General features: G+C 41.0%; 1 protein-coding gene across 1 annotated transcript; it reads left to right on the forward strand.

Annotated features, from left to right (window-relative positions):
- Window positions 1-931: 931 nt before the first annotated feature.
- Window positions 932-11776, forward strand: LOC311269755 (clathrin interactor 1-like). The gene is made up of 12 exons (XM_084374137.1): window positions 932-1129; window positions 5205-5309; window positions 5541-5637; window positions 6074-6182; window positions 6596-6814; window positions 7328-7496; window positions 7843-8059; window positions 8154-8235; window positions 8335-8412; window positions 9052-9368; window positions 9717-9900; window positions 10374-11776. The coding sequence occupies exons 1-12, from the start codon at window positions 1089-1091 to the stop codon at window positions 10778-10780; spliced, it is 2025 nt and encodes a 674-aa protein (XP_084230263.1). The 5' UTR covers window positions 932-1088; the 3' UTR covers window positions 10781-11776.
- Window positions 11777-12307: the final 531 nt, after the last annotated feature.

Here is a 12307-nt window from a genome sequence, read left to right on the forward strand (position 1 = left end):
GTTTGAAGACAGAAAGGTGGCAGGGTCCGCCACATATAAACAAAGTAAAACAATATGAAATTGTGTTGTCTTTAAGGTCAGTTTGTTTATTCAGTCATGAAATAGAGGAAAGATGGGTTTTTTTGTCTGCTCAGGCATAAAATAAAATCAGCCGATGGAGATCTTTCTCTTCTGATTAAAATGTCTTCCCTAAAACTACATAGTGCACCTTTAACGAATAACATCCCATCCTCACGCTCATAAATATGCATAGGATTCATTTGATCAACTTTATTAAAGCAAATATATAACAAGTTTACAACACCTTGTTAGTGCCAGCAACTTTAGTCTACAATCAGAAAAATACGCAGATGATTCTTCTTTATTAAACAGTCACAATTCAATTAACATATCATATACATATATAACAATAACAAAGAGGAAACGGTGTCAGGAGCCCGAACAAATAAAATAAAAGATGCGCCACAATAATTAGACATTGAGTAAAAAACAAAAAGAGGAAGTGATTTATACATATAAAAATATGTCTGGTATAAAGTCTAGAGTGAGTTTTGTTTTGTTTTGAAGGTTTGGTTGGGAGTTGGAATGGCCTGGCTATATGCAAATATCATTGAGCAAAATATTAAAGTTGGGCTTTTTATCAGACCATTTCATTTTAAGAATAGGAAATTTACCAAAAATGTCTAAAATTTAAAAAACAGGCATTGTTTTATAGCGTGTTATAAACATATAATATCCATTCAATACGCGTCTGACCATTTTTTCAGACAATTGTGCACATTATTGCAAAATATGTTCTTGTACACACAAACAAACAAACAAACAAACAAGTGAGAGATTTCTTTACAAAACACGAATATCAGTCCGCGAGCGAGGGCACATCTCGACGTTTCGGTGACGTAGGCAGACGACGACGTTTCCGTAGCAACTGGGGCCGGTCCGTTAACCGCAGCGGCCGCTGTACTAACGGAGCTCATCGAGGAGCAGGGGGGACTGCCGTCGGTAACCGGATACCACCTGTCTTGTCGGGCGTAGAGACACGGGGGCGACGCAGTATCGAGGCGGCGAGCCCGCAGTTCCGTGCGGAGATGCTGAATATGTGGAAAGTCAGAGAGCTGGTGGACAAAGCGTGAGTACCAGGGCGCAGGTGGAGCTGTTTGTACTAGCTTAACCGCTAAGTGGCTTCCAAGCTAGCCGGCTAGCTAGGCGGCTTTAGCCGGGCAGCATCAGCAGCTTTTATCGCTGACGGAGGAGAGGATACGGGCCGTGACGTCACGGCGATAGCCCCTCAGCTGGTAGCTCCGACTAGCTCTGGCTAGCTGCCAAGCTTCAACCTTGTGGCATAAACAGAAATGTGTGTTTTGCAATGCCATCTGCCATTGAATGTTTTCCACACTGGACCGCAGAAGCGAGAACAAATACGTTATACAAACTGGAAATTCATTTGTTTCCGATCCAGAACGAATGCTATCCAGTTAGCTAATTCCGCTAGCACTGCTAACCCAGGTCGACTCAGGGTGCTGTTTCTGTGAATGCTGCTGCAGAATCACGCCCTGTCCCACCCTGGTGATGCCCGCTACCTCCACTATGCATTCACTTAACACTATAACCCAACTAGAAAGCGGGGCACTAACGATGGCAAGCCAAGCCGCTCGATAATTGTATGTGGATGGTAAAGATGCATGCAAATTAGCATCCGACCATGTCTCACAGTGTTGCACATTGCTACACCGGTCCAACGAGGCCCAAGCCCCCATGGTCCCGGGCAGCAAGACAACAAAGCTTGTTAGCCAAACAGACCATACTGTAGTAGCTAATGCTGGTGTTGCAGCCTCCCACATTGTTTTGTCTGTCTGAACACTAGACAACGCATGCTTGTTTGTGATGTGTGTCTTTGTGGTATCTATTGTTACAAGTGTAATGTGCAATGGGTATTTTACTGTAACCCAGGAGGAGGGAGAACAACAGCTTCCTGTCCTGTCTGCTCCAGGAGGCAGACGAAATTACATGAATAACTTTGCTGAGTAAAACCCGAACCCACAACAATCTGCACTGTTGCAAAAAGACTAATTCCTGGCTTTACCAAGCAGATTTAATTGAGATAACTTTAAAGTAAACCTGCTTCTTGGAACAAGTCATTTTATTTAATGACTTGGAAAACAACTTTTGATGAGGATGAGGTCTAGGTTTGTGGTAGCTACAACAGTTTTAGGTAACTTCACAAAGGAAACTATCATCACATGTTTCGTAGTGCAACAATAACGCAACATTAATCACATGAAAGATCATAGCAGGTTCATTTCAAACATATCTCAAGCAGACCTCAAGCCTCATCCAGAGTTACTTCCTATACATATTAGAATCATTATCTTGGCTGATAGTGACTACCGCATCATGCTCCTCTTAAATGTTGACTCTAATCTCTCAGTTTCTTGTAGGAATGGCTTGATACCTGATTTTCATTTTCAGTACCAACACCACATCCTTGAATCTGCATTATGATTATATATCATAATCCCATTTCTGTGTCAGGCAACACCTTGGCTGTTAAAAAGTTGTTTGTGTAGTTGTATTATTTATTTTTTGGATCAAGTGCTTTATATAGATTATAGAGCTACAGATCAGTGCATACTCTGTTTCATGCAATCATCCTCACAACAACAAAAAAAACGTGTTTGATTTAAAAGCACACAAGTTGCACTCAATAAAAAGCCTCCATCGAATGTAGAAGAAGCTGTTTTTGGTTGTGGTTGATTCTGTTTTATAGTTTAGTTGCTAATAATTTTCAGTTCACTGTCACTACATTAACATTTTAAGGTTTTACAACTCATTTTGTTACAGTTTTGTGTTCATCTTTTGTTAATATGTATTCATCCATTTCAACTATCCATTTTTTGTCTGTGTTTCTGGTGAATTAAATGTTGGAGATTTCAGCTCCCTGTGGGTTGTCAATGTGCACATGCATTTCTAAGGTTAAATGCAGGCTTACATACATACTGTGTGGGAGCTGTATTAACTCAAAGTGTACTGTACTTACTGTATCCACACAACACTAAAACCTTGGAAAAATGCTATAGAAAAACACTGCACAGTGACAAGGAGGGTACAGTTTGGTATGCTTGTGCCATACGAAATGCATCTCTATTTTTAGGGAGATTGATGGCATCTTGCATATATTTTTCTCTCTATGCCTCTTTAAACATAGATAAAAGTGATGGTATAGAAGAGGAGGTGTTTGGTTTTTGTATTTTGCACATCACATCTCTATTTTCCACATTTACATTTTCAAATGCATGGTGAAAACAAATTCAAAGTAAGGATGAAAAAACATGAAAAAGTCATATTTTACTTTGACTGTCTGCTCACAGTTTGAGACACTGCTTTCTCCAGTTGGCTCTGCCTTTTATAGGACCAATTATATGACAAATGCGATAAGGAAGAAAGAGGAAGTAGATGGAATAAAGTGTATGAAGGAGAGATGAGTGAAGAGACCAAAGAAAGAAGATAAGAAGAGAGAATATATCTAAGTAGCACAGACGGAGAGCTCAGCAGAGCTTTAGATGGAGTAATAGACACCAGCTCCCGTCAGCTGTTGGTTGTGCCTGACTGGGCATGATGAATACACTCTATTATTGATCTACCTCAACAGAGCTGGCAGCGGCGGCCTCGCTTTTCCTGCAGATTAAGAGTCACTCTATTATGGAACTCTCTCTGTCTGTGTCTGTCTTATCTGCTGACAATAACACAGTCAAAGGCAGCTCCTGTAATGTACAGATGCCTCTTACTCTCCTTTTGCTGCGAGGGTGGCAGAGCTCAGAGGAGAACGAGACAGAGAGGAAGGGAAGGGAAAGAGAGCAACTGCTGAGGAAGAGAGTGATGACAGGATTGAAAACTGGTGAGGAGCAGGAGATAAAACAGAAGGAAAAAATAAAGTGGAGATAGGAATTTGGGAAAAAGGGGTGAATGACAGAGGCAGTAGGTAAGAGAGCCTCATGGCGGAGAGGAAGAGGTGTGCTTCAGCTGCAGTGCTTTGGCTGTGTTTTTTTAGCCAGGGGTCTGCAGAGCAAGCCATGCCCATTCAGAGAGACAACGAACACACACAGGAAACAAACACAGCAGCAGGTGAGCCCACAAAAAACAAAGAGGGCAGGAAGCAAGCAGACATTGCTCATGGGGAGGTTTGGCTGTGTTTACCTCTGTTGTACACACGCACATGCACACAGATGGATATACACACCCTGCTCAACTCACTATGCCTGTGTGTGTGCACATGAATGTCTGTCCTCTGAAGCGCATTGGTCAGAACAGAGGCTTTTAGTAAGCTGTCATTCATTATTCAGTGAGCTGGGATTCTCCTTGTCTTATTAGATTTCATTGTGTGTTGTGTGTATGACACATGCATGAATATAGTTATGTGATAATCCTGTTCTCTGCAGTTATTCTGAGCTTGAGTGTGTGCTGTTTGTAATACCTCACTCATAAACACACAATGTGTAGAGAGTGTGTGTTGAGGTTAGATATGGTGATGATGCTCTGCTAGCCGGAGAGATTGTTTGTCATTTAGTAGTCGCCCTTGTGTTAAGCTCTGTAAATATGTTAATGTGTGGGTTTCAAATTGTGTTTCGGTCTGCGTGACCTTTGGAAATGTGATGAGTAGAGTGTGAAGAGAATTATTTGCTGATTTGAACATTTGCAGGTAGACCGACTGACCAAAAATGGAATAACTAGAATGGCATTCAGAGCGCATACCTCCATCAACAGTCCCCTTTATATACTATACACCAAATAGTACTGACTCTTAGATATCAGCTACCTAAATACACCTGATTTTTTTAAAATCAAGATCCATGCATTATTCCCTGGGAAATTAACAAAAATGTTGAAAAAGCACCCTCTCAAAATGTTAAAGAAAGTGACTGGTTCTGTCCCTTTTCTGAACCAAAAGTTAATGTGGTCTGTTCTGGGTCGAGGCCCATCCTCCATCCTAATCTTGCTGATAAACAAACAAAGAAACAGACTGACTGACAGACAGACAGACAGACAGACATAGGTGAAAACATAACCTCCTAATAAGCATTGTGTTTACAGTAAGTTAGCAGAAAGATAAGGAGGAAAAGCCACATACGTGTTTGAATGAATATTGATGGCAAACAAATACTTGAATGCACGTAATTTATGTAGAAAATATTTGTTTCTATCAACAGCACCAATGTTGTAATGAACTACTCAGAGATCGAGTCCAAGGTGAGAGAGGCCACCAATGATGACCCCTGGGGACCCTCCGGACAACTGATGGGAGAAATAGCCAAGTATGTGTAACACATACACACATGGTTACTGTATGTCAAGTAAATGCATATCACTTAGGCAGCAGATACACTGTATTGGGTCATTACAGCCCCATCCTTACATGATGCTTTATCAAGGACAAATAAGAAAGACTATTTCTGTACACTAGACCCGATTATGCTTTGGTTTACCTGTGTTGTTTTTCCAGCATTATAATCTTTGTGACTATGTGAATGTGTTTGTGTGTTTAGATCTACCTTCATGTATGAACAGTTCCCAGAGGTGATGAACATGCTGTGGACCAGGATGCTGAAAGACAACAAGAAGAACTGGAGACGAGTCTACAAGGTACGGTTAAACTCGGGTTAGCAGGTGTGCCGGTGTTGTGTCTGTGCTGTGCAGCTGTGTTCTCAGTCTTGGTGCTTCTTTGTGCCTGTATGATTAAACATGAGAGGTGGACTGATTTCAGAAGGAAAAGTGAATCAGTTTGATTCACTGCTGTATTTAGGCAATTTCTTGGTTCCTTCCTTTATCTTTCCTTAAGACTGAGTTTGGATTTTAGGAATTAGGCTGAGTTTAAGAGAGCAGACGTGACTCAGGGCAGGGAAACTGTTGGAAAACAAAAACAAATTTCACTTGAAGTACAGTAAAACAGAACAAATTTTTAACTTTTTTTAGGATAGATTATTTCTCATTGAGCAATGCTGACTACATCTCCCTAGAGTTAATCATGTCTCTAACTCCATCTCTTTCTATCTCTCTTTTTCTCTTTCTCCCTCTGCAGGCTTTACTGCTGCTAGCCTATCTGATCAGGAATGGGTCTGAAAGAGTCGTCACCAGCGCCAGAGAACACATCTACGACCTGCGATCTCTAGAAAACTACCATTTCATTGGTGAGTGTCTTAATGAAAATTAGCCATTTTCTTATTGGTTAAACTTGAACTCAATCAGAAATATTACTGATTAACCAAGATAGAAAATGGGATAATTCCCTAGGAAGCATTGATACAGGATGCTCATAACATTTAATGACTATTTGTCAAATTGAATTATTGTGTACAAGTAGAAATTTTAGCCTGATTGTATTTTCTTGAGGAAATATCCAAAACATACTTTAACATACCTGTTAATACTCTAAAAACCATGAATATCTCTGCAAGTTTCATGGAAAACCCGATTTTTGACCTGGGTCAGTTGCACTGGATTAAAAGTCATCTTGTCACCAAAATTACTATCAACAGCAAATGTCATAGCAGTCCGGCCTGTAGCCCTCCTGTTTTAATTTTCTGTGTGTGTGTCCTTCCAGATGAAAATGGTAAGGATCAGGGCATCAATGTGCGTCAGAAGGTGAAGGAGATGGTGGAGTTCGTCCAGGACGATGACAGACTGAGAGAGGAGAGGAAGAAGGCAAAGAAGAACAAAGACAAATACATTGGAGTCTCCTCTGACAGTATGGGAGGAGGAGGAGTGGGAGGAGGAGGAGGAGGAGGAGGAGGAGGAGGAGGAGGAGGGAGCATTAAGAACTGTAAGTAATTCACTTCATGTCCTTTGACAGCTTGAGTCAGATGGGGATTAAAATGATGATATAACTTCACCCATAGGATTTGAAATGTATTATAAAAAGAATATTGTGTAAAGCAAGCATGAGCTCTTTTGAATTTGTATTAAAAGTCAAACTTGAATTGCCTGTACGAACAAGGAATTCAAAATATTGGCTTATTGATTAGCTCTATAAATGATTAAAACTAAAAAAACAAATCACATTAAAGTAAAGTTCCTATTAATCCAGTCCTGCTTTGCAGGTGGTCTTCATCCCACTTTCTTTGAAATTAGAGTTCAACAATTATATAATTGTAAACTGTGTATCTTTTGATGTTTGACTTTTAACTTTTAAATTTGTAGAGCAAAAGATTAATCAAACAAATATTGACATAATTATTTGCATCAGATCTAGTCTTATTTTTCTTTTAGTGTAATGTTTATTGTATTTTATCAATTATAAATCTCTTTTCATCTCTCTTTGTCCTTTTCTGTCCAGCCACTGAGTTGGATCGGAGTAAGTGGGATGAGGACTGGGATAAGAGCAGAGGAGCTTTCCCCTTTAGTGAGAAGCTCGGAGAGATCAGTGACAAAATAGGCAGCACTATCGACGACACGCTCAACAAGTTCAGAAAAAAGGAGCGAGACGACTCACCCGACAGAATCAGGTAAACATTGTCTACATACGCATGCTTGTGAATGCTTGTTTTAAAATAGAAAGTTGCTTCATGCATCCTTGGTTGCGCATATTGCGGCTGATATTGCAATAGCTAGTTGGTTTCCTTTCTTTTTTACTTAGAATCATAAAACAAAAATAAAATGATGCAAAGAGTCACCCACGTTTTGCACATCAGATACTTCATGTGTTAAATAATCTTTGAACCATTGTGTCCTGGATTATCCATTATGTAACCAAAGACACACAGACTAGAATTTCAAAGCAGGTTAATACAGTTAGTAGCAAGCTCTCCTGTGTGCTGCTTTCTACATATGTCTTTCTTCTGGTTGCCATAGTGACAACGAGGAGGACCGAGCATCAAGAAACGGTAGGCAGGAAACCCTTGAGTTCAAAGATGAGGAAGAAACTGTCACCACGAAGAGCATCCAGATCACACAAGCAACAGAAACCACAACCACCACCACGCGGAAACGCAGTGGAGCAACAAACAGCAAGACTCTGGACCTGGGTGCTGCAGCTCACTACACTGGAGACAAGAGCCCAGAGGAGAAGGTACTCACACAGACAGTCACACTTCTCCAGATGTTAGATACATTTTCAGCAGTATGCATTAAATCAAGATCTCTCTCTCTGCTCCTCTCTTTAGTCATCAGTCAGGCAATCTTCCAGTAGCGGCCTCGCTGACCTGTTAGTGATTGATCCTTCGCCCAATCAGAGCACTACAGCAGGTATCTTCAAACCTTTAAAACAACCACCACGGCCTTCCTTTTTTCCCTTGTGTGTAGATTTGGATAAATACATGTGTCTGTGTGTATTCGTCCATCCAGGTGGAAATTCAGACCTCATTGGTGGCTTTGCCGACTTCTCTTCGCCTGCGGCCTCTGCCAGCCTCCCAACCTCCACTGGTACACTTGTTATTGCTTTTCTCACCTTAGAGGGTTTTCACACCTGTAGTTCAGTTCATTTGGCCAAGAGAAAAGAAGATACATGTATTACATGCTGTATTTTAGCTGTGGTCCGGCTCATGTCGACACAAGCTTTTTATGAACCCAGAGGAGTGAACATTACGTTATACAGACTGAAAGGGAAACTCATTGATTGGACAAATTGACAATATGTTCCAGATAATGACAGACAGATAGCAATAGATCAAAAAAGACCTGTCTTTGTACAGCAAAATGCTGGGGGGTATCACTGTGAGGTAACTGCTTCTGACTGGATTGATCGATGTTGTTGGTGCGGTTGTTTGGCTCGCACCAGGGTTCGATTGACTGTACTGACTGGGCAAACCCTTAAAACCAAGACCGAACAGGTTATATGCGAAAGCTACTGAAATATACTGTCAATAATTTCAGACCAGGGTGATCATGAGAAAAGAGCTAAGTTGTACATACTGTTTTTAGATGTCTTTTTTTATAGTGGATTTTTTTATTATTAATGAATTTAAATTTTAGTACACAGTGAAGTAGTCGAGTAGCTCCTGTCAAAATCAAAGATTAAAGTTACAATAATACAAAACATAATTACTGATCTCTTATGTCCAGCTGCTCCTTCATCCAATGGAAACGGAGAATTTGGAGACTGGAATGCCTTCTCAGCGAACCCTCCAACTTCGTCTAGCTGTGGTCCCTCCCAGCCCGTCACCGACCTGTTTGGCAGCGTGCAGTCACCCACAGCCTCTAATCCCGCCCCTGTCCCACCTTCCGCCGAGCTCTTTGACCTGATGGGAGGAGTTAATCATCAACTAACCAATCCACATACAACACTGAGTGCCTCTCAGAGCTTGACTTTCTCTCTGGGAGGGGCGACGCCAGGAGCATCTGTTGCTATGCCCACAATGCCTCTTTCTCGCTCTCAACAGGTAGGAATGGTGCACATCAGAGGAAAGCCTTGTTTGTCTGGTCTAGTTGTTGTAAAGAACACATTTTTCATGAAAGAATACGTATAACATTGTTGAATAGTCCAAATTAATAGTGCAATGAAAATGTTAAAGGTTATGACCCAAACATTCAGCATTGTTGCCAAATAAATCAAAAATGTGGGAAATATGGATCCAATTTATAGCATATATAAAATAATAATATTAAGCATTATAATCCAGTTTAAGGCTGTCAATTGTTGTTGAATATACCATGGTACCATAGTCTATATATCAGAAATTACTCTTTGTGTATTTATCAAAGTATAAAATATTTATAATCTATTTCAGAGCTTGGGAGGCATGCCAACTCAGCAGGCCATAGGACAACAGCAGAAGGTTGGTGTTGGAGGTCAGGGGTCATTAGGTTCGACCTGGTCTGACCCCTCTGTCAACATCAGCCTGGACTTCCTGTCAGCAGGCCTCAACCCCACGAAGACACCGCCCACACTCAACAATATCATCCAGCAACAAGGTATCATGTTAATTTTCTGTGTGCATTTAACACTGAAAGTGGGTCATTAATATGCAGAGTATCTGCAGGCCGTGAAAAGAACTAAAAAGCACTGATTACATTTCTCAAAAAAAGACCTTCAATGGTATTGAAAAGGTCAAAGGTCATTAATTTCATTTAAAAGTCTAATAATTCTATGCCATATTATCCCTACTAGTTTTCATTGGCATTTTTCATACTTAGGCTGGTTTGACTGTGAAACAGGTCTTAAATTGCATTCTATGTGGTACTAAATGTGGTATTATGTGGTACTTACAACTCCAGCTCTTTAGTGAGACAGGTCACTGTCAAGAAAGTATTTTGAACTCTACCTTACTTAAATTAGTCTGGTCAGTGTAATTAAAATATCTGACAAAAATGACCAAACTGTGACATATTATAAAGCTTTATAACCCAAGTGTATTAACTGTCTCTGCTCACATGTGTCTGTGCAGGAGTGCCTCCTGTCAACCTGCTGGCCCAGAACTTTGGAGGACTGAACCTCAGCTCCCCGCCCCACGTGACACCCATAAGACCACCAGCCAATCCCATGATGGCAGGCAATGCCATGACGATGGGCATGCCTGCATCGATGGCAACTGGCATGCCAGCCTCCCTGGCAGCAAATATGCCCCCTTCAATGACCACGGGCACCATGGGGATGGGGGGAATTCCTGCAAATCAAGGCATGATGGGAATGAACATGAGCATGAATATGGGCATGGCCACTCCAGTGATGATGGGTGGTATGGCTGGCATGGGAGTGCCAGGAGTAGGGATGGGCCTCACACACTCCATCAGCCCAGCCATGGTTCCACCCAAACAAGATGCCTTCGCTAATTTTGGCAGTTTTGGGAAATGAAGATGTGAAAATATCTGTGTGTGTTTGTGTGTGTGAGAGAGAGAGAGAGAGAGAGAGAGAGAGAGAGACAGAAAATGAGAGTGTGAGTATGCATGTCTGACATTATGAGAGTTTGAATCACTGAAGGACTGCTGTACTTGAAGACAACCTTGCATGTTTCTCTTTCTGCTTCTGCACTCTTTGGCGAGTGGGCATCAGTGGTCGTTCACCCTGACCTTGGAGGCAGGGGAGAGCGCCCACTGGTGCCCCTCACCTAGAGGTAATTTGGTGTGTGAAATGATGTCACACAGAGGACACCCTAAGAGCAGGGAAGGTGTCAACCCACAGCCTCTAGTCATTACTTTCCTGTGGGGAAAGGATCCTCATCTTACCCTGTTTTTACATGTGAGCTACAGTATAACCCCCATCATTACAAAGGAAACTGCAAAACATTTTTCTCTGTGACTCAAATGAAAGTGGCATTGCTGCCTTAATTCTGCATTGTAGCCTGAAACATGTTTCATAAAATTTCAACCAAATTCAACCACAAAATTTAAGCCATCACATTATTGCCATGGGGTATCTCTATTTCTCCCCTAGCTCCTTGTGCAAATAGTGTAACAGTTACAATATCTGGAGTATCTGGAGTCCATACTCTAGTCCTCCAGCAGAGGGCAGGATGGGTGTATCTGTTGAGATAACACTGTATGGTCATACTTATCCTTGAGCCATATTAGCGTGTAGAACTGCATATTACACCCTTCTTCTTCTCTTTTTATCAGGCTTGTAGCAGTTCACATGAACTCAATGTGCAGTAGGACAATTTGTCTTTAAAATACAGCTTGAGTGAAACCTTGAACTGCTCAGAACAAATGTACCTAAAATACTGTTAGGCTCTTTGTATCACAATTAATTTTTTACTGTTTAAAATGCGACTTGTCCTTTACTCTCCATTTTTCCGTTCTTTCAGATTAATGCTAAATAAAAGGGTCAGCCAGTATTACATTCAGAGCATTATATAGTGATATTTTCTCTTTATTTCTGACCTACGTAGATCTATTCTGCTTCTGCATAAAAACACTGTTTATGGGTGAAAGGTACAGAATACTGTCTTTATAAAGAGTATTTTCCAACTGGCTGTGAGAAAAGAAGGTAAACAATTGTTGCGATCCACAAGACTGAACATCACATTCCTCTAAATATCTTCAATGTTTAACGCTGAATTTCTGGGACAACCCAACAATGTACCTTTAATTGCAAAGTATTTTCTGCCAGCAAACATTTTCACCATGCAGCTCATTTGGGGGTCTCTTGGTGCAAGGGTTGCATATCTGTAGGCCATAAATTGTGTACTAGAAAATAACTACATGGATTAATTAAATTGGAGGATTTTTCTTTCATTAGCTGAGTTTAAATAATGATTTACATGTCTAGCTGAGACCAATCTAAAGGGTTTTGGGGGGTCTTAAGCGAAGTGTATGTGTGAGAAAAGTGTGTGTGTGTGTGTGTGTGTGTGTGTGTGTGTGTGTGTGTGTGTGTGTGTGTGTG

The sequence above is a fragment of the Pagrus pagrus genome (genome assembly GCF_965226575.1).
Source record: "Pagrus pagrus genome assembly, chromosome: 14".
Taxonomy (NCBI): domain Eukaryota; kingdom Metazoa; phylum Chordata; class Actinopteri; order Spariformes; family Sparidae; genus Pagrus; species Pagrus pagrus.